The sequence below is a fragment of the Larimichthys crocea genome, chromosome VIII, assembly GCF_000972845.2.
Source record: "Larimichthys crocea isolate SSNF chromosome VIII, L_crocea_2.0, whole genome shotgun sequence".
Lineage (NCBI taxonomy): Eukaryota > Metazoa > Chordata > Actinopteri > Sciaenidae > Larimichthys > Larimichthys crocea.
The window spans coordinates 33,067,601-33,091,148 of record NC_040018.1 but is presented as its reverse complement, the minus strand read 5'-3'; the positions used below and the strand labels follow the sequence as shown (position 1 = coordinate 33,091,148).

General features: G+C 41.2%; 1 protein-coding gene and 1 pseudogene across 1 annotated transcript; both read left to right on the top strand.

The window, feature by feature from the left end:
• The first annotated feature begins 7,883 nt into the window (after positions 1-7,883).
• On the top strand, positions 7,884-9,353 carry LOC113746319 (oncoprotein-induced transcript 3 protein-like; annotated as a pseudogene).
• Positions 9,354-14,788: 5,435 nt separating this feature from the next.
• LOC104939837 (CUB and zona pellucida-like domain-containing protein 1) lies at positions 14,789-22,765 on the top strand. Its single transcript, XM_027281390.1, has 14 exons — positions 14,789-15,501; positions 17,455-17,562; positions 18,427-18,635; positions 18,832-18,969; positions 19,220-19,358; positions 19,447-19,651; positions 19,820-19,961; positions 20,070-20,213; positions 20,326-20,384; positions 20,577-20,767; positions 20,867-21,267; positions 21,364-21,463; positions 21,983-22,175; positions 22,257-22,765. Exons 1-14 carry the CDS (start codon positions 15,370-15,372, stop codon positions 22,382-22,384), a joined length of 2,289 nt encoding a protein of 762 aa, XP_027137191.1. The 5' UTR covers positions 14,789-15,369; the 3' UTR covers positions 22,385-22,765.
• Positions 22,766-23,548: the final 783 nt, after the last annotated feature.

Genomic DNA, 23,548 nt, shown 5'->3' with positions numbered 1-23,548 from the left:
AGCAAACTTTGTCATTTATATAAATCTATGTCTCTGCAAAATAATTTGATAGTTTGTGATGAATGGAAAAAAATAATTCCCACTGCTGGAAAGGTGATGACTTCTGAAGACCTGCTTATATGAAAGCAAATACTTTTTGATGAATCCTTGGTCTGTTGTATATTAAAGTCTAATTCTTTCAAACACAACAAAAAAAATATTGCAATCATACATCACAACCTATTTTTAAATCATTTTTATTAAGTACTTTTGTCCTTTCCAGTCACCCTATTCAATCGCAGGTTTCATCAACAAATAGCTCAAAATCATCACTCAATTCCACAACAAGCTTCATTGACATTTAATTTTGCGGTTATAATCAAGTGTGACCTTGTTTAAAATAAAGAGAATGATAAAGGGAAATATACACGTGTGTGTATTAATCAAAATATACATAAAATGTCCTTAAGTTTTCTCTTTCTTTCTTTTTTTCCACAGGGGGACTTGCGCGAACCACATCTTGTGTTTAAGGATGGTTCCCGCTAACTTCTACTACCATGTCCTTGGTATAACACTGGCAACTGTGGGAATGTTTGCAAAATTCAAGAGAGGCGGTGGTTACCTAAACTCGAAATCTACTAATCTACTCTATACATCTGCTAAATCTAAACTTACTTGATTCCAAACAGAGTTCATCAAAATCAATTAGCTAAACTACTAACTATCGATTTTAATCTAATCTCTATCATCGATCAAACTAAAAAATCATATGAGGGGTTAATCTGAACGTCTAATTAGACTTCTAAACTAAATCTTCAAGAGTAAAGAAACGAACCTCTATTCCATAATTCTACGCTACTAGACTCTCTTCTAACTGCAAATCTTCCAATTTAAAATCAAAATTTCTCTACCGACAGGGGTGTGAAACTGAATCAGTCGAACAAGAAGGTTCCAAAGACAGATCTTTTCAAATGAGGTAGGTTTATTTGAATTTAAATCATATATTTCATATTTAATTTATTATTAATTGCGCTGTTATAAAGTTTGTGGACACATCATCAACCTTCTAAAAGTAATCCAGTTGCAGACAATTGTATTTGTAGTTGTAAAAGTAGTGCCTGTTGAATGCAGTATTATTAAGACTGTTTTTTTTTTTTTTCACATACACCAGGAATCCAGCTTTGTTGGGTCCGAACCCGTAATTCACTTAGCATTTGGACTCTTCTGACTTCTGTGGATTGGGAACAAGATCCGACACTGGACAACAACAATCACAGATCACCACAATTCTCAATTCTAACATGTCCTGAAGGTGAGTTTTTCCCTTGTGCACCAATTTTTTTGGGATAAATTCAGGCTAATAATTTGCAAAATTTTGTAGTCACATAAAATACTAATAAAGGTGTTGCTTTATATTATTTGTGTTTCCGCAATACATTAATGAACTGCCCCCCACTCACCAACCAGCATGTTACTCTGGTTTATTTTATTTTTCTTGGCATTTGATTCTTGATTGATTCGTTGCCCAATAAAAGCTAATATTTTTGCCAGAAAAACTGCCAAACTAACTGTTGTGTATCTATAGAGTGCCTCAAACTGCCCACGGACATACAGGATGATGGCCTTGGATCCTGTGGTGACAGAGTCCGTTGCAGATATGGAAAGTAGCAGAATGTAGAGTGCAGCACATGCCACCACCTCCAGGCTTCTACATAGATCAGTGATTGAAAAATCACTTCTGACACACTGCAATACCAAACTATGCCTTTTCCTCACTTGACTACTATCCGTTCACATACTTAGGATTCTTGCACATTATACTACCAATCTGGCGAACAACAGAAGAAAAGTTTTTGGATTCGAGAGGGTGGTGGAGGACTTCCCACATGAGAACGTCATCTGAGCTACAGTGAGGGATCCACAATTCCACAGGCACGAACATGACAAACATACGCACAACTTACCTGAACACCACCACTGCTCCTCTCAGTAAACTACCTTTGCAGTTCTCTGTTTTTGGTGAGTCAGGTTTTACTTGTCCTCATAAATATATGATGAGATTGTTGTGGCGTTGCCTTTGTGTGAGCATAAAGCTTTAAAGTTTTGATCCATAGACAGCGGCAAAGTGGCAATTCGGTATTTGGTAGGTATGGTTACTTATTGCATTTTATTTTTTAAATCCAGTGGACCCGCCCATTCCTTCATGCAGGAAGGAAACTACTTACCAAAGTTTGGTGGCCCCAACACTCGAATGGAGCACACATCCAAGCAGAGGTCAACAAAGAGGTGGACACAGAGTCAAAGCACAAGTTTCACGCAGGGCAAGGTAAATGAGAAGCAATGTGATCAATCTGGCAGCATTCTCAGTATGTCAGGGAGTAAGATAACGTCGGCATAACAAGAAATCTCTGGTTGTTTTGTTTTCATGCAGATACAAAATATCTTATGACCGGGCCACTGAATATTGCAGCGCACGGACCACACCTAACGAGTTTGTCATTAGGTGGACGCCTACTCCAGATAACATGGGAGAGCATTTCCCAGTGTGCTTTGCTGTCGAATCAGTATCGGGTGAGCCCAATGATGTACACATTTTGCAGATCTGATGTAACAGCTTTTAATGACAAATGACAATGACCCTATCGAATGACAACACTCATTACTCTCCTTGCTTTTCAGGTCTGAAATCTTTCACTCTGAGATGAGGTGTGTTCTAGTGGACGTTGGGAAGGAGCAAAGTGAGTCCAAGCGTAACTTTAATGTCAAAGTTTTGTAGTGCAACAACAACTGTAATGGTTTTCACCAAAATACCACATGCTAGAGTGCCAGATATTGGCTCCATGGCTGTGTACATTAAAAAAAGTATGCACCACAGAAAATATCAGACTTTCAAGAATCAAATCAAATCAAATCATTTCTAGTTGTATAGCCCAAAGTCCACAAAATACATTTTCCCTGAGGGCTTTACAATCTGTACAGGGAGTGACAACCCTCTGTCCTAGACCCTCGGTTCAGTGAGGAAAAACTTGCCCACAAAACCTTAACAGGGAAAAAATGTGGGAAAACTCTCAGGAAGGCCACAAGGGGGTCCCTCTCCCAGACGGACAGAGTGAATAGATTCACGGTACAGAACATCAAACAAAAACATATTGTACAATTACAATGAATGATAAAATGACAATGAATTACAATGAATGATAAAATGACAATGAATTACAATGACTGATAAAATGACAATGAATTACAAGGAAATGATGAAAATGACCACGTAGCAGATATGGCAGCAATAATGACAGTAATATTTTGTAGTGGACGTCGTGCAGGATCACAACAGTACCCACGATCCACGAGAACTGCTGGACAACAGAGCACAGAAACTCCAGGTAAGTTTGGTTAGTAACAGGCATTAATGAGACATGAATGTTGACAGATGGTGAGAGAGAGAGAGAGAGAGGAGAGAGAGAGAGAGAAGAGGGAAGGAGATTCCCCGGCAGTCTAATCCTATGGCAGCATAACTAAGGGATGACCTGAGCCAGCCCTAACTATAAGGCTCTTTACAAAGAGGATTATTCGGTCTATTCTTAAAGGTGTTGTGACCGTATCTGCCTGAACCCAGAATGGTAGTTTGTTCCACAGAAGAGGAGCCTGATAGCTGAAAGCTCTGGCTCCAATCTACTTTTGAAACTATAGGAACCACAGGAACCAGCGTCCTGAGAGCGCAGTGTCTAGAGGGTAGTAAGGTATTATGAGCTCTTTTAGATAATGATGGTGCCTGACCATGAAGAGCTTTAATAAGTAAGGAGAAGAATTTAAATTCTATTCTCCATGAGATGAGGTGTGTTTCTAGTGGACGTTGGGAAGGAGCAAAGTGAGTCAAGCGTAACTTAATGTCAAAGTTTTTTAGTGCAACAACAACTGTAATGGTTTTCACCAAATATACCACATGCTAGAGTGCCAGATATTGGCTGCATGGCTTGTGTACATTAAAAAAAGTAATGCACAGAAATATAAGACTTTCAAGAATCAAATCAATCAAATCAGATTTTATTTGTATAGCCCAAAGTCACAAAGCCCATTTTCCTCTGAGACTTTTACAATCTGTACAGCAGTGACACCCTCTGTCCTTAGACCCGCGGTTCCAGTGAGAAAAACTTGCCCACAAAAACCCTTAACAGGGAAAAAAGGTGGAAGAAACCTCAGGAAGAGCCACAGAGGAGGGATCTACGGTGGCCGGGAACCCTCAATGCTGCAAATAAAAGAAACTCTGCAAACAAAAAGAAACAGCGCTAAAAATATAAGAAACGCTGTAAACAAAAAGAAACGGCGCTGCAAATAAAAAAAGAAACGCCGCTGCAAATAAAAAAGAAACGCCGTGCAAATAAAAAGAAACGCAGCTGCAAATAAAAGAATTTTTCACAACGGAAGTGAATTACCCCGGGACTATTTTTGCCGGTGCACCTGTAGTTTTTACGTGAGCGAAGAAGAAGAAGAAGTACAGAAGCGTATTGCATTCACTTGAAAAAAGTAAATTAGACACCCTGATCTCGTAATTACGAGATAAGGAAAGGTGCCTTATTGGCTACTGCACTTCGGTAAAGTTAGAAAGATATTGCACTGTCCGAGATCAATAACTCTTAATTGAAACGTTGTTAAACACAAAACGCATATTTTCAACCAATAAGACAGACACACGAGCTACAACCAGAGTTCATCACAACAAACCATCCGGAGCCACACCAACAACATTAGTGTTTACTAAGACGATTTCATAATTTCTGGGAATTTGTATTAGGAATATAATACTTTAATATGATACAGTACTGCGGTAAACGCTATCTACACTTAAAAATCTGTGCCCGACTACATCAGTTTGTACGGTAAAGCGTCTTCATGTGGCCGTCATGACACCTCGGAAACCAGAAATCAAACAATAATCTCTTTTCTAAGATACATATGCAGATTAGAAAAGTCATTAAATAAACAAATAAAATTGTTTTCTGACAACATCCACTGATTCTGGTTCTACACATGTTCCCAGCTACTTCTGGGGTGATTTTCAAGTTCTTTTACTGTACCGTTGACCGGTTTGTACTTTACGTGACAAACTGATGTAGTCGGGCACTAGATTTTAAAGTGATAAGCGTACCCGCAGTACTGTATCATATTAAAGTTATGATTAATATCCTAAATAAAATTCCCAATAACTTATGAAACGCTTTAGTAAACACTAATGTTGTTGGTGGTGGCTCCGAGGATGTTTGTGTTGTGATAACATTAGGTTTGTAGCTATGTGATTAAACATTAGGTTGTAGCTCGTTGTCTGTCTTACTATGGTTGAAATATGGCGTTTTGTGTTTCAACAACGTTTCAATTAAGAGTTATGATCTCGGAAGTGCCAATATCTTTCTAACTTTACCGAAGTGCAGTACCAATAAGGCACCTTTCCTTATCTCGTAATTACGAGATCAGGTGTCAATTTATTTTTTTCAAGTGAATGCAATACGCTTCTGTACTTCTTCTTCTTCTTCTTCTTCTTCTTCGCACACATAAAAAAACTACAGGTGCACCGGCAAAAATAGTCCCCGGTAATTCACTTCGCTTGTGATTTCTTTCTATTTGCAGCGCGTTTCTTTTTTTTATGTGCAGCGGCGTTTCTTTTTTATTGCAGCGGCGTTCTTTTTTATTTGCAGCGGCGTTTCTTTTTTTATTTGCAGCGCCGTTTCTTTTTGTTTACAGCGTTTCTTAGATTTTTAGCGCTGTTTCTTTTTGTTTGCAGAGTTTCTTTAATTTGCAGCATTGAGGGTTCCCGGCCACCGTAGGGATCCCTCTCCCAGGATGGACAGACATGCAATAGATGTCACGTGTACAGAACAAATCAACACAAACATATTGTACAATTACAATGAATGATAAAATGACAATGAATTACAATGACTGATAAAATGACAATGAATTACAATGACTGATAAAATGACAATGAATTACAATGAATGATAAAATGAAAATGAATTACAATGAACTGATAAAATGACAATGAATTACAATGAATGATAAAATGACCACGAGTAGCAGATATGGGCACATAATGACAGTAATATTTGGTGTAGTGGACGTCGTGCAGGATCACAACAGTACCCACGATCCACGAGAACCTGCTGGACAACAGAGCACAGAACTCCAGGTAAGTTTGGTTAGTAACAGGCATTAATGAGACATGAATGTTTACAGATGGTGAGAGAGAGAGAGAGAGAGAGAGAGAGAGAGGGGGGAAGGAGAGTCCCCCGGCAGTCTAATCCTATGGCAGCATAACTAAGGGATGACCTGAACCAGCACTAACTATAGGCTCTATCAAAAAGGAAAGTCTTCAGTCTATTCTTAAAGGTGTTGACCGTGTCTGCCTCCTGAACCCAGAATGGTAGTTTGTTCCACAGAAGAGGAGCCTGATAGCTGAAAGCTCTGGCTCCCAATCTACTTTTGGAGACTATAGGAACCACAAGGAACCCAGCGTCCTGAGAGCGCAGTGTTTCTAGAGGGGTAATAAGGTATTATGAGCTCTTTTAGATTGATGGTGCCTGACCATGAAGAGCTTTGATAAGTAAGGAGAAGGAATTTAAATTCTATTCTAGATTTAATAGGTAGCAAATGCAAGGAAGCCAAAATGGGAGAGATGTGATCTCTGATCTTGGGTTCCTGTCAGAACATGTGCAGCAGCATTCTGAATTAACTGCAAAGTCCTAAGAGACTTATTGAGCAGCCTGATAACAAAGAGTTACAATGTCCAGCCTGAAGTAACAAATGCGTGACTAGTTTTCTGCATCCGCTGAGAGACAATGCGTCTGATTTTAGCAATGTTACGTAAGTGGAAGAATGCAGTCCTCGAAAATTTGTTTATGTGGACGTTAAAGGACAAATCCTGATGAAAAACAACTCCAAGATTCTTTACAGTGGAGGCTGGAGGCCAGGGTGATCCCATCTAAAGTAACTAAGTCTCTAGAAAGAGAGTTTCTGAGTGTGTTTGGGTCCAATTACAAGAACTTCAGTTTGTCTGAATATAACATCAGACAATTGTGGTCATCCAACTTTTATATCCTTAAGGCATGTTTGAGTTTAGTTAACTGATTGGTTTCATCAGGCTTGATCGATAATATAATTGGGTGTCGTCAGCATAACAATGAAATTGATAGAGTGATTCCAAATGTTCCCTAAAGGAAGCATATATAAACTGAATAGAAGTGGTCCTAGTACAGAACCTTGTGGGACTCCATGACAAACTTTGGTATGCATGGAGGATTCATCATTGACGTGAACAAACTGAGATCGATCTAAGAAATACGACTTGAGTCCTTTGTCTGATGCCATTAGGAGGTCATTTGTAACTTTGACTAATGCAGTCTCTGTGCTATGATGCACTCTAAATCCTGACTGAGAATCCTCAAATAGACTATTGTTATGGAGAAAATCACACAGCTGATTAGCTACACGCTTTCTCCAAGTATCTTAGACAGAAAGGGAAGTTTGTATATCGGTCTGTAGTTGCTAAGACCTCTGGGTCTAGAGTGGGGCGTTTTAAGAAGAGGTTTAATTACAGCTACCTTAAAGGACTGTGGTACATATCCTGATAATAAAGACAGATTAATCGTATCCAAAAGAAATGACTAACCAGCGGTAAAACATCCTTGAGCAGCCTGGTTGGGATGGGGTCTAGAAGAGACAGTTGACGGCTTAGATGCAGAAATGATTCAAGTTATTTGATGAAGGTCGATGGGAGAAAAAGAGTCTAGATACATATCAGGTTTACAGCTGTTTCCAAACTTGCTGTATCAGAATGCAGATCAATGCCTGTTGAGGGCAAGAGGTGATGGATTTTGTCTCTAATAGTTATAATCTTATCATTAAAGAAGCTCATGAAGTCATTGCTACTTAGAACCACCATATTCTGTGTATCTTTTCTCTAGTTAAAACCAATGTGATCTGCAAGGAGTCCACAATGACAGTGGAGGTTGAGAAATCTTCATTCGCCGGACTCCACGAGGAACATTTGCGGCTCATTGACCCCAGCGAGACTGTGTGCAGCCTCCAGACACACTCCAACAGCACTCACGTCATCGGTGTCATCCCCCTCAACGCTTGTGGCACTGAGATCGAGGTAACACAGGGTGATTACCCGCAGTGCTTCTCTCTCAGTTACAGGTGTTCATTCCTTTTATTTTAATTAATATATAACCTTTTACTCTGCAGGAAGATGAAGAAAATTTAATTTTCAAGAACGAAATCACCACTTTCGACATCACCCAGAACACAATCACCAGGCACCACCTACTCAAAGTGCAGTTTTACTGCCAGTACCCCAAACGGGGAAACGTGACACTGGGCTTCACGGCACACAGGAAGAATGTCACAGTGTGGGACAAAGGCTTTGCACGTTCACCTACAATTTTGAGTTCTACCCAAACGACCAATACCAAACCAGGATTGATCCAATTTTATACCCTCTGGATGTATGGACCTAGGCAACAGGATGTACATACAAATATCGCAGAGACTTTAGTCAACAACACAGATCTGTTTGTGGAGTCCTGCAGGGCTACACCATATGACAACCCTAACTCCAGGCCAAACTACACCATCATTGAAAATGGGTAGGCATGAGTGGACACCCTAGTGGCAACAAAGTGTTTGTAAAGATTTGTTGTTGAGTTTCTTATATTCTGGGTTTTTTTGCTCTGACTAGGTGCATTGTGGACTCGACTATCCAAACCTATTCCACCGTCAACGAGAGACAATTCAGGTTCAGCATGGAGGCCTTCAAGTTCATCGGCTTGCATGATCAGGTAAAGAATGGAGCAAAGGTCCAGTTTTACATTTCTGTCTAACAGGTGTTGTTGTGGTGGAGGCAGGAGAATAGGAACACACACGTTACCTGAAAAAAGTTTGAATCAGTGCAGACTTCAGACCTGTGCCTCACCTAAATTAAAGGTGAAGACCACCTACTAATATAAAACTTGTCAGCTGTTTTAACACACTGTCGCTCCTGTAATGGTCTCAGTAACAAATGAATGGGTAAGATAAGACATGATGTCTATGGAAAAGGAAAGAAAACTGACTTACCTCTTCTGGGGGATCAGACTGCCCCATAATCCAAACCCTCGTTGAAACGTTGAATCTCTGATAATCTGGCAAGCCATTTTTGTTTCTCAAGTTTGAACATGCGCCACTTGTCCCATATGGAAGAGCACTGACTGGCATGCAGAGACAGTGTATGTGGGACCTGACCACAACTCTGCTATTTGTGTACTGGAAGAGACAAAGGTATGCCTGCTGGTTTGACAAGTGTGTCTTTTCATATTCAGGTGTACATCATTGTGCAGTCATGAGGTGAAGCAGGGAACCCCGAAACAAGGTGCTCGCAGGGATGCGTCAAACCACATGGTCAAACAATCGCCGTGGAAAGAGAGAGATTGTCACCCAGACTTTAAGACACCGCATTTCCCAGGTCCTCTCCGGTTTGAAGAGATCAGCAGAGCGCACTGAAAGCCCAGGTATGAAAACACAGAGTGTTTCTTGACAGCACAGCTGCCTTGAATGAGACTGAATTAACATTATGCTTCTCCTTTCCCCAGTCATGAACCTGAACCTGAACCTGGTTTTCATCGCTGGATGTCTGCTTGCAGCTGTCAGCGTGTGGTCATGTACAAAGCCAAAGTGTCGAGAGTCACATACCAACCCTGCCTGCATTTGAAAAGTAAAGACAACAGCGTGAGCAGAACTCTGTGTTGATTACATTTGATTTAAATGAATGACTTGTATATTAACAAATTTGAAAATGCCTGCACCTTGTATTTGTATCAACTGAAATACATCAAGCACAGCCTGTGCAAAGAGGAAACCAGACAGATGTTTTACACTAAACAACATCGACGATCAGCTGGTACTGCAGCTGCTGGGTGATTTCCTGTTAGGGATCTCATGTAGCTTTACACCTGCTTCTACTATTATATAATCACAGTATGATTTAAATATATATGTAGTCCAATCAAGCATAATCATTCTGCATAATATACCGCTTTGCAGCTAAGCCAATTATGATGCACTTTCTTAATGGATCAATAAACTTTGTCTTGCACATTTGTTTGCTTCCTCTTTGCTGTACTGTATCCATACTCATATTTGTGTTACATATTATCTATATGCATAAAGGAACTTACTGCTTTCCCCGTAAATGTGTGTACTCTGTAGATTTTAAAATGTAGTGGAGAACACATGCAAACACTCAGGTTCAAGGCCAGGAGGATCCACCATGTATGCTGGTAGCTTCTGAATCCGATATAGGGTAGATACTAGGGTAGGGTAGTAATTAATTAGTAATTTATTAACAATGTTAATATATACATGGTGTTTCAACACTGCAATAAGTGGTAAACATACTACAGGTTATGAGGTTTCAGCAGACTGTCCTACACTGCCTGCTCATGGCAAAGTTAGCTCCAGCCACCTGCTGTGAAAAGTACCGTGGCTAATAGAGTTCAGACAAAATAGTAACTTACTAATGAGCAGCTGGTGATTTTGAACACTGTCAGTGGCTAGTAAGTGTTTCAAAAGTTAATTTTCCACCTGTGTGGCTGTGCAGAAAACATGCTGGCTGAGCTTGCATGTTACAGGTGTTATTTACATTTATTTACATGATAAAAACGTAGCGTTAAATAGCTGATGTTGTGGAATTTTCTGACTCTCCTTCGCGTGAACGAAGCAAGCATTTTATTCTCTTGTCAATTTATGGATTTTTGGTTGAAATATGATTACTGGAAACAACCTCACACATTCTTTTGTGTTTACTGCAAGACAAATGACTATAAGGAATAGGCTATATAGCCCAGTAAATCTGCATTTCAGTGTTTTTATGATGGATTTCATTTCACTTAGTTTCATTAAAAGAAATTCAAGTCGACTCTGCACGCATGTTCACGTGAGGGGGAGTCAGATTCTCAGGGGGAGTCAGAAAAATCCATAACACCGGTACATAAACACACCACATACGTGCTCGAGTCATTATCACTACCGCAGCACGGCCAACTACTTTTTTATGTTTTTACAGTCATGGATAAAATATGCTCCTTCTAAAAGTTTTTACATTTTATTTGATCTCAGAAACATCTTGCGGTTCACACCGGTTCAAACTGGTTCACACCGGTTCAAACTGGTTCACACCGGTTCTCTCTCTGGTTGCCATGGAAACCAGTGCGTAAGTCTGGAGTCCTTTTCTCTCCTTCAAACACGAGATAAGTTTATAAAATGTCATAAGTTTACATTAGAAACAAACAGTAAAACATGTCTTATACTTATTTGTTTGTTTGTCCAGCTGTTTTTTTTTGGCACTAGCTCTTGCATTTAAGACGTTATTGTGGAAAAATGGCAGAGGAATACGTTTGATACGCTGGCTGTTCTGTAGTTCTGAACAGACTTTGAGCTCTTTTATATATATAAAAAAAAAGTCCAACAAATGCTCTTTAAAATAATAATATATAGGATACAACACGTAGTTCCGACTGAGCAACCAGAATTGTCAACCAGACATTTAGGACATGCTCAAATCAGCATGACAGTACATCGTGCTTGTCACTAAAAATATTACTCCGCCATTTCCATGGTAACGTTATAACTGCCAAAGTTAGTTAGTGCCAAAACAACAGCCTGCAAGATAAACGAATAAACCAGAGACATGTTTTATGTTGTTGTTTTAATTATTTGGTGAGCGCCGACAAAATGTCGACTAAAGGTCGACTAATGTGGACTGAAGATGAATATTTCATGCAGATAAAAACATGTTGTCAAATTATTACATCGATATTTGTTTAATATATTTAGATTTTTTTGGGCTTTACACCGCTGTGGACCATCACTTCCTCCATCAGGTGTGCAGTGAGTCCCTGAAACAATCTCTTAAAAACACACGTGAGGTTTACTCACTTTATTATCCCCGCATGTCTGTCATGCAGCACTACATCCCAGCAAACTTCCATCCACTCACTTATTAATATGCCGAATCTATCAGAGAAACATAACGACTTGAAACACGTCTTCAATTTACATTAAAATGGTAAACGTTTGCAAATATGAACAGGAAACCCTTTTTTAATGAAGTTTTGTTGGTGAGTGCAGACTATGTGCTGGATTTTGTTGCATCCACGCAGGATGTGCAGATATGCCTCCACCAACACCAACCACAGGAACTGAACTCTTTTAATTTTAATATTATTAATATTATTATTATTGTTTGGGGCTGTGTGGTTGTCTGACTGTTGCTTTGGATGTAGTCACAGTGACAGTTTTTAGGCCTCCAAGGAGTCCAGACTTATAATGTTCATAGGCCAAAAACAAACAAAAAAACAACATAATTAACGTAGTTTTAACTACAGAATTATATGTAGTAAATAATATTGACACTTTATTTTAACATTCTTTAACATAATAAAGTGTTATTAAACTTTTATTGGCCAAATTTCTATTACATTGCATTCAAGATTCTCCAAAAGGAAATTAGGTAGTCGTGGCAGTCCGGTATATTTGAATACAATAAAAATAGAATAAAATACTGAGGTAGAAAGAATAAAAACACAGAATGGACACTTAAAACAGATAAATAGGTAGATAATGTGCAGTGGCAAGATGATGGGAATTATTGGGAATTTATGGGAATAAATCAGGGATTTAAAAAATTGCAGATTGGCCCTTTAACAGTGAACTTAAACATAGTTGTGGAATATATTTTTAGCATAATCTTGACTAAAACAACCAGATTTCATGCAGGTACACTTGAATATCTGCTATTCCTTAATCACATGCACACAGCACACTGCTTACTGCAGGGCAGAGGCCACCACCCCTTTCCACCCCTCTGCAACCCTAATAAATGGGTTTAAGGTTCAAGGGGGTTTTATTGTCATTTCAACCATATACACAGTACCACTTTACACATACACTGCATTTCCTCTGATTGTGCCACATTCTATCATGTTTGCACATAATTTCCAGCCTGCTGATGGCGGCTGATGGTGAACTTTTCCACTGTCACTGCATCTTTATGACCATCTATCATTGGTATTCTATCACCATGTATCTGTTTTCAGTGGTTTCGACTTCCTTCCGCTTCAACAAAGATGGAGATCAAATTGGAGATAAGAATACACTTCCTCATTCACCTGCTCGTCTCTCGTCCAGATGAACATCGAGCTGCACCGCCTCTTACTCACTCTTGTGCCGTTTCGTCAGAACCAGTGACAAGTAAGAATGTCACATGGAGTTCTGATGAGCTCCGCTTTCCTGTGTGAGACAACATACCTGTCAACTGAGGTAGTACGTGACAAGGTGCATCTTGGCATCAAGTCGGTCTGGTGGAGGAAAAAGAAAAAAGAAACCGTCACATATCACTTACAGTTTACACAGCAGTCATCTACAGACATATACAAACTATGATGCAGTGTTTTACGGTCAGGTGAACCATCCGACAACTCGGAATTATCTGCACCACACATTAACTGATGCAGTACAACAGCTTAATGCAACATTATTGAAGTAATGAAATATATATGATAATATAACATGAAGTACTTTCCATAGTTTAGGTACAGTTTGCTTACAAAGCTTCTGTTCTTTTAGGATGTACAGTAGTATTCACGTCATGATAAACTGTAATCACATTTGTTTTGTTTGTGGAACACTTTCTGACCAGTTCCCTCCAAAATGAATTTGACATTCCCAAAGCGCTCTCTCTCTGTCTCTCTGATCATCGACACAAATCAAATCAAACTTCTTCGTGTCATTATTTTGCAGTGTAAATAGTGAGTCAGACTCAGATTTAGAAGCTGGTACATGAACTAAACAAAGTCAGATCACACACACAGGTAGATTATCAGAGTTTAGTCCGTGAATCCACCTGGATAGTCTCTGCTTCAGAGACATTTCAGGCTGTCTGTGGAGGTTTGACCGATCTCAGTGTCTGCCGGCACGTTTTTTGCTCACACCCCTGTGATGTGGACTGCCGGTGCAGAAACGGACAACCCTACTGAAATGAATGAAAGACCTCTGTTTTTCCCGGAGAGCCTGATCCTGTGTGAATCCACGCTCACTCCAGAGTTCTGACCCAAGAACCAACAGACATGAACAAGACCCTGAGATACTTGAACTCCTCCACTTGAGGCAGGATCCCGACCCGGAGGCTGCCCTCCACCCTTTTCCAGCCAAGAACCATGGCCTCGGATTTGGAGGTGCTGATTCTCATCCCAGCCGCTTCGCACTCGGCTGCAAACCGCTCCAGAGAGAGCTAAAGGTCACGCTCCGATGAAGCCAACAGGACTAGATCGTCTGCAAAAAGCAGCGACCCAATCCTGAGGCCACCAAATCGCAGCCCCTCAACGCCCTGGCTGTGCCTAGAAATTCTGTCCATAAAGGTTATGAACAGAACCGGTGACAAAGGGCAGCCCTGGCGGAGTCCAACTCCCACGGGAAACATGTTCAATTTACTGCCGGCAATGCAGACCAAGCTCTGGCACCGAGAGTACAGGGACCGGATAGCCCGTATTAATGGGTCCGGAACCCCATACTCCGGAACCCCATAGTTGGAGCACACCCTCCGGTCCCCCTTTTTTAAGAGGGGAACCACCACCCCGGTCTGCCAGTCCAGAGGCACTGCCTCTGTTGCAGAGACGTGTCAATCAAGACAGCCCCACAACATCCAGAGCCTTGAGGAACTCCGGGCGGACCTCATTCACCCCCGGGGCCCTGCCACAGAGAAGCTTTTTGACTACCTCAGCAAACTCAGCCCCAGAGATGGGCGAGACAAATTATGAGTAATGTGTGATGACGCAATGACGTACATACGCCAGCCGGGGTCAAACGCGCGTTTTTTAAAATGGAGAAGCAGGCGCTCAGTGGTTCAGCGAAAAGAAAACAAAAGAAACAAAAAGAAGCCAAAGATGCTGCTTTGGTGCAGCAAATACCATCCACCTCAACATTTTACACCAGGAAACCGAGGCAAGATGACCAGCAAGATGATGGTACTCAAAACAGCTGAGCCAGGACGACACCTCAACGCTCAGACGACCAGCAGGATGCTAATGCTGCTAGCTCAAGTTCACCGGAGACGTTTGGTCGTGGTGAAGTGGCACCGCCTCCTATGGACACCATCGGGAGCAGTACTACGGTGGACAGCAGCCGGACAGCGGAGCCAGGTCAGCAGCAGCCTGAGCTACGTCCGATCACATCGCCAATGGAGGATGAGGCAGGAATGACAGGCAACATTCCCTAATGTGAACATTACCGTGAGACTGTATCTGACGCTTCCTGTCACAAGCTGCGAGGGAGAACGGTCGTTTTCGCAAATGGCCAGGATAAAAAATGAACTTCGACAAAAATGACCCAATGACCCTGTCACTCATGGACATAAAAGCCGAACTGGTCCAGGAGTTGGAGTTCGATGACATTATCCAGGACTTTTCATCGAAGAAGGCCAGAAAAAAGATGATGCAGGTGAGTCTGATTCATGTCTGAATGTGTTTAAGGCTGGTATGTGATTGGAGGATGAGCGAAGGGGCGGGAAGTGTGAAAACTGATAGTTTGAGCTGAAGTTGTTGTTGTTGTGTTGTCATGGTTACGGCCGACAGTAACCATTAATGTTCCGGCAGTAAACAGACTTTTTTCTAACTAACTCATCGTCATGGTAACCTCATCTCGTCAACACGTCCTGGCGGATGCTACAATATGTTTGTGCAGCGAAGACGAGTCTGAGTGTGTGCTGTGAATTAACGAGTGTGTATGGAGAATGAAAACGTGACGTCCATCATTGTGTGGCCATGATACGTGCATCAGTGCTGGGATAGATGGTTCAGAGGCCGAGGGTCACATCACCATGGACAGCGCCCGTTTTTTTGTGGTTGTGTGTTGCCTGGTGTTGTTATGTGCGGGAAGGGAACAGCGTCTTTGTGCGCACGCTGTTTGCGTGTGTAGGCAGGGGCCTGTGGGGCGAGTTTGTGTCCAGGGACCATGGTCATGATAATCCGTCTGTGCGCACAGAACGTTTGGGCCTGCCAGGTCTGACCCCCCCCCCCACAGTCCATGACGAACACAGAAGTCCAATAACAGAACACCGCTCAGGTTCAGATCAGGGGGGCCATTCCTCCCAATCACGGCCCTCCAGGTCTCACTGTCGCTGCCCACATAAGCGTTGAAGTCCCCCAGGAGGACGAGGGAGTCCCCAGAGGGAGTGCTCTCCAGCACCCCCTCCAAAGACTACAAAAAGGGTGGGTACTCTAAACTGCCACTCGGTGCATAGGCACAGACGACAGTCAGGACCCGTCCCCCCACCCGAAGGCGAAGGGAGGCTACCCTCTCGTCCTCGGGGTGAACCCCATTGTACAGGCGCCGAGCCAGGGGGAAACAACCATTCCCACCCCCGCTCTGCGCCTCTTGCCGGGGGCAACTCCAGAGTGGTAAAGCGTCCAACCCCTCTCAAGGAAACTTGTTCCGGAGCCCACACTGTGCGTCAAGGCGAGCCCGACTATATCTAGCTGGTACCTGTCAACCTCGTGCACCAGCTGGAACACGCAAACCCCTCCACCGTGGTAAGGTGGCAGCTCCAGGAGGGGAAATGTAAAATGTGTAAAAGGATTACAGTAGCCACTTGTAGCAACTATAATGTTTTTATGACTAGATTTTAAGCACAAAGGAGGAAACAACTGTAACACCCAGTTTTCTGACAAAGGACATTCCAGTTGAAACAAAATATGGGCAAAGACATCTGCAGAAACATTCTGTTCACAGGATCATCTTCTATCATATGATAACTGACGGACTGACAACCACAATAATGTGTTTCCTTCTTTCTTTAATTACTGGATACAGTTTTAAGTAGGTAGAGAAGAACTTGTGATGGAGGTGGCATGCAGCAAGGTTTCCTTAAAGTGACACTACATGGATTTTTTTTTTCCTGCTTCCTTATTAATTGTTTCCCAGAGTGTAATCCCACTGTGGTAAATATGTTCAGCTGTGTTCGAGTATTTGTTCTGATTACATTACAATCATAAACTACCGGGGGACTGTAATCATTTATTTACTTGCAGTTGTGTCAGTTTAAAACAGACTTTTAAATGTTTAGAGCGGGAAAAAATCCACGTACAATATGATTGGGCTGAGCTTCGTTTCCCTGAATGTAGTTAAGTTTTGTTTTTTTGCACTTTACAGTATTATGTTTTTCTAGGCTTCTCTTCCCTGATTGCACTTTACAGTATTATGTTTTTCTAGGCTTCTCTTCCCTGAAACCTGTTCTATAGCTGGTCTATTGTTCTGAACAATTGTTCACATACCTTTCAACTTGGCACAACTGTAACAAGTTCCTGGTGACCTGCCCCTTTTTAAGTGGATATAAAGATGCTGCACGTCCACTTTCTAAACAGAGTGGTTTGGAGCATCATGGCTTCCACACAGGTGCTCCTGCTTCAGCTGCTGCTGGTCTCACTGGCGTCTGCATCGCGTCACTACGGGGGAACTGTGGCCTTCACTTACAAAGGAAGAAACCCTGACGGAACATTGCAGGTGAGTGCTGCAACTTTTAATGATGCGCAACATCCATCATGGATAATGTGTCAATGTATTGTTATTCAAAATAGATTTTTTTTGCGTACACTGATAACAGCTACATGACGTTATTTTATTTAAATCTTAGGACCCCGAAAACCCGTAAATGTATTTTTTGCTTTTGCTTTCTTGGGAGCTGTTTTATAGATATTCAAGTGTCCACACTTGTCTACACTCAAAAAAGTTTTGGGCCAAAATTCAGGACTTATGCATTTTAATTACATAGAAATTTTCCATCCATTTGAATTACATGGTTTTAATATAAATTCACTAATAAACTTAATGTGAAACAAGTAATAAGATTTATGTAATAGTACTAATGAAGTCAATGTGCTTCCCCCACAGTGTAGTGTAGTAGTAACCACGTTTATGCATTCAATATTAATAAAGTCAATTTGTTTGCCCAAACCCAACAGTGAAAATGAATGCAGTCATTTTGAGTTTATTAGTACTATTTCAAACATCTTATTACTTGCTTCACATTCAATTCGTTTTTTTTATTTATATTAAAACTATGTAGTTCAGATGGATGGAAATTTTCTATGAAATTGAAATGCATATTTTTTGAGTGTATCCACCAACTTTTCTTTTGTATTTACATTCCAACTTCTATTTCTGACAATGAATAAAAATAAAATAAACATTAAGGTGAATTTTAGTCCACCCTGATTAATTTAATCTTGGAAAATCAAGCAACTTTATTTGATTAATCTATGTCTGCAAAATAATTTGATAGTTTGATGGAAAAAATAAATGACTTCTAGCCTTACTTTATGAAGAGTCGGCTTCATTCAGTTAATTTTCTCTTTCTTTTTTCCACAGGTGGACTTGCGAACCACGTCTGTGTTTAAGGGATGTTACCACGACTATTCCCTGTCTTGTTACACTGGCAACTGTGGGAACATTTCCAGACGCCAGAGAGGCGTGGTTGACAGTAACAACAATACATCCTCCAACTTTACTGGACAGTGGTGTGAAACTGAATCAGTCGAAATAAGGAAGGTTCCAAATGACAGACCTTTTCAAATAAGGTGAGTTTTTTTTATTTGAATTTAAACCATATATTTTATTATTTTAATTTATTATTATTGTGCTGTTATAAAGTTTGTGGCACATCATCAACCCTTCTAAAAGTAATCCAGTTGCAGACAATTGTATTTGTAGTTGTAAAAGTAGTGCCTGTTGAATGCAGTATTTTAAGACTGTTTTTTTTTTCACACATACCAGGACAATCGGCTGTTGTTGGGTCAAAAACCGTAATTCACTTAGCAATTGGACTCTTCTGACTTCTGTGGATTTGAGAACAAGATCTGACACTGGACAACCAAACAGATCACCAGACGTTGCCATTCTACATGTCCTAAGGTGAGTTTCCTTGTGCAACAATTTTTTAAGAGGATAATTCAGGCTAATAATTTGCTAAATGTTCTAATCACATAAAAGTGAGTGGTGTTTTTTAAATTGAATACTAAAGGTGTTGCTTTATAGTATGCACTACACCACCAGCATGTCACTGGATTTATTTTATTTCTTGCATTTGATTCTTGATTGATTCTGTTGCATAAAAGTATTTTTTGCCAGAAAAACTGCCAAACTAACTGTTGTGTATCTATAGAGTGCCTCAAAACTGCCCACGGACATACAGGATGATGGCCTTTGATCCTGATGGTGACAGAGTCCGTTGCAGATATGGAAATATCAGAAACGTAGAGTGCAGCACATGCTACCAACCTCCAGGCTTCTACATAGATCAGGTTAGTTGAAAAATCAGCTTCCTGACACACTGTGCAATACCAAACTGATGCTTTTCCTCACTTGACTACTATCCGTTCACATACTTAGGACTCTTGCACAATAGACTACCGATCTGCCAGTTACGATACAAGCAGAGTTTTTGGATTCGAGATGGTGGTGGAGGACTTCCGACATGAGAACGTCATTCTGAGCTACAGTGATGGATACACAACTCCACAGGCCACGAACATGACAAACCTGAACACCACCACTGCTCCTCTCAGTAAACTACCTTTGCAGTTCTCTGTTTTTGGTGAGTCAGGTTTTACTTGTCCTCATAAGATATATGATGAGATTGTTGTGGCGTTGCCTTTGTGTGAGCATAAAAGCTTTAAAGTTTTGATCCATAGACAGCTGCAAAGTGGCAATTTGGTATTTGGTAGGTATTGGTTACTTATTGCATTTTATTTTTTAAATCCAGTGGACCCACCCACTCCTTCATGTCAGGAAGGATACTACTTACCAAAGTTTGTGGCCCCAACACCTCGAAATGGAGCACGCATCCAAGCAGAGGTCAACAAAGAGGTGGACATCAGAGTCAAAGCACAAGCTGCATACACAAAGTAAATGAGAAGCAATGTGATCAATCTGGCAGCATTCTCAGTATGTCAGGGAGTAAGATAACGTCGGCATTAACGAGAAAATCTCTGGTTTGTTTTGTTTTCATGCAGAATACAAAATATCTTCATGACCGGGCCACTGAATATCAGCAAGCACAGGACCACACATAACGAGTTTGTCATTAGGTGGACGCCTACTCCAGATAACATGGGAGAGCATTTCCCAGTGTGCTTTGCTGTCGAATCAGTATCTGGGTGAGCCCAATGATGTACACATTTTGCAGATCTGATGTAACCAGCTTTTAATGACAAATGACAAACCCGCCTATCTGAATGACTAACACTCATTACTCTCCTTGCTTTTCAGGTCTAGAATCTTTCAGTCTGAGATGAGGTGTGTTCTAGTGGACGTTGGGAAGGAGCAAAGTGAGTCCAAGCGTAACTTTAATGTCAAAGTTTTGTAGTGCAACAACAACTGTAATGGTTTTCACCAAATATACCACATGCTAAAGTGCCAAATATTGGCTCCATGGCTTGTGTACATTAGAAAAAAGTATGCACCACAGAAAATATTAGACCCCTGCAAGAACCACCATATTCTGTGTATCTTTTCTCTAGTTAAAACCAATGTGATCTGCAAGGAGTCCACAATGACAGTGGAGGTTGAGAAGTCTACATTCGCCGGACTCCACGAGGAACATTTGCGGCTCATTGACCCCAGCAAGACTGTGTGCAGCCTCCAGACACACTCCAACAGCACTCACGTCATCGGTGTCATCCCCCTCAACGCTTGTGGCACTGAGATCGAGGTAACACAGGGTTTGATTACCCGCAGTGCTTCTCTCTCAGTTACAGGTGTTCATTTCCTTTTTCATTTGTAACCTAATATATAACCTTTTACTCTGCAGGAAGATGAAGAAAATTTAATTTTCAAGAACGAAATCACCACGTTCGACATCACCGAGAACACAATCACCAGGCACCACCTACTCGAAGTGCGGTTTTACTGCCAGTACCCCAAACGGGGAAACGTGACACTGGGCTTCACGGCACACAGGAAGAATGTCACAGTGTGGGACAAAGGCTTTGGCACGTTCACCTACAATTTTGAGTTCTACCCAAACAACCAATACCAAACCAGGATTGATCCAATTTTATACCCTCTGGAGTATGACCTAGGCATCCCGATGTACATACAAATATTCGCAGAGACCTTAGTCAACAACACAGATCTGTTTGTGGAGTCCTGCAGGGCTACACCATATGACAACCCTAACTCCAGGCCAAGCTACACCATCATTGAAAATGGGTAGGAATGAGTGGACACCCTAGTGGCAACAAAGTGTATGTAAAGATTTGTTGTTTAAGAGGTTTCTTATATTCTGGGTTTTTTTGCTCTGACTAGGTGCATTGTGGACTCGACTATCCAAACCTATCCCACCGTCAACGAGAGACAATTCAGGTTCAGCATGGAGGCCTTCAAGTTCATCGGCTTGCATGATCAGGTAAAGAATGGAGCAAAGGTCCAGTTTATCATTTCTGTCTAACAGGTGTTGTTGTGGTGGAGCAGGAGAATAGGAACACACAGTTACCTGAAAAAAGTTTGAATCAGTGCAGACTTCAGACCTGTGCCTCACCTATATTAAAGGTGAAGACCACCTACTAATATAAACTTGTCAGCTGTTTTAACACACTGTCGCTCCTGTAATGGTCTCAGTAACAAAATGAATGGGTAAGATAAGACATGATGTCTATGGAAAAGGAAAGAAAACTGACCTACCTCTTCTGGGGATCAGACTGCCCCATCATCCAAACCCTCGTTGAAACGTTGAATCTCTGATAATCTGGCAAGCCATTTTTGTTTCTCAAGTTTGAACATGCGCCACTTGTCCCATATGGAAGAGCACTGACTGGCATGCAGAGACAGTGTATGTGGGACCTGACCACAACTCTGCTATTTGTGTACTGGAAGAGACAAAGGTATGCCTGCTGGTTTAATGACAAGTGTGTCTTTTCATATTCAGGTGTACATCAGTTGTGCAGTCATGATGTGTGAAGCAGGGAACCCCGACACAAGGTGCTCGCAGGGATGCGTCAACACCACATGGTCAAACAATCGCCGTGGAAAGAGAGAGATTGTCACCCAGACTTTAAGACACCGCATTTCCCAGGGTCCTCTCCGGTTGAAGAGATCAGCAGAGCGCACTGAAAGCCCAGGTATGAAAACACAGAGTGTTTCTTGACAGCACAGCTGCCTTGAATGAGACTGAATTAACATTATGCTTCTCCTTTCCCCAGTCATGAACCTGAACCTGAACCTGGTTTTCATCGCTGGATGTCTGCTTGCAGCGGTCAGCGCTGTGGTCATGTACAAAGCCAAAGTGTCGAGAGTCAAATACCAACCTCTGCCTGCATTTGAAAGTTAAGACAACAGCGTGAGCAGAACTCTGTGTTGATTACATTTGATTTAAATGAATGACTTGTATATTAACAAATTTGAAAATGCCTGCACCTTGTATTTGTATCAACTGAAATACATCAAGCACAGCCTGTGCAAAGAGGAAACCAGACAGATGTTTTACACTAAACAACATCGACGATCAGCTGGTACTGCAGCTGCTGGGTGATTTCCTGTTAGGGATCTCATGTAGCTTTACACCTGCTTCTACTATTATATAATCACAGTATGATTTAAATATATATGTAGTCCAATCAAGCATAATCATTCTGCATAATATACCGCTTTGCAGCTAAGCCAATTATGATGCACTTTCTTAATGGATCAATAAACTTTGTCTTGCACATTTGTTTGCTTCCTCTTTGCTGTACTGTATCCATACTCATATTTGTGCTACATATTATCTATATGCATAAAGGAACTTACTGCTTTCCTTGTAAATGTGTGTACTCTGTAGATTTTAAAATGTAGTGGAGAACACATGCAAACACCCAGGTTCAAGGCCAGGAGGATCCACCATGTATGCTGGTAGCTTCTGAGTCCGATATAGGGTAGATACTAGGGTAGGGTAGTAATTAATTAGTAATTTATTAACAATGTTAATATATACATGGTGTTTCAACACTGCAATAAGTGGTAAACATACTACAGGTTATGAGGTTTCAGCAGACTGTCCTACACTGCCTGCTCATGGCAAAGTTAGCTCCAGCCACCTGCTGTGAAAAGTACCGTGGCTAATAGAGTTCAGACAAAATAGTAACTTACTAATGAGCAGCTGGTGATTTTGAACACTGTCAGTGTTTCAAAAGTTAATTTTCCACCTGTGCGGCTGTGCAGAAAACATGCTGGCTGAGCTTGCATGTTACAGGTGTTATTTACATTTTTTTACATGATAAAAACGCAGTGTTAAATAGCTGATGTTGTGGAATTTTAAATTTTGTTTGTGGTGCAAGCTGGATAGAAGAAGAACACGACAACTGACTGACACGACAACGACTGACACGACAACGAGTTTTGCCTTGCTTTGTAAATGACATCGTCCCACAGAGGTTTTCTCCAGGTGCTCTGGTTTGTCCTCCAAATGTCCAATAGACTTAAAAAAAAAAAAACATCAGCTTTGCAGCCAAACATC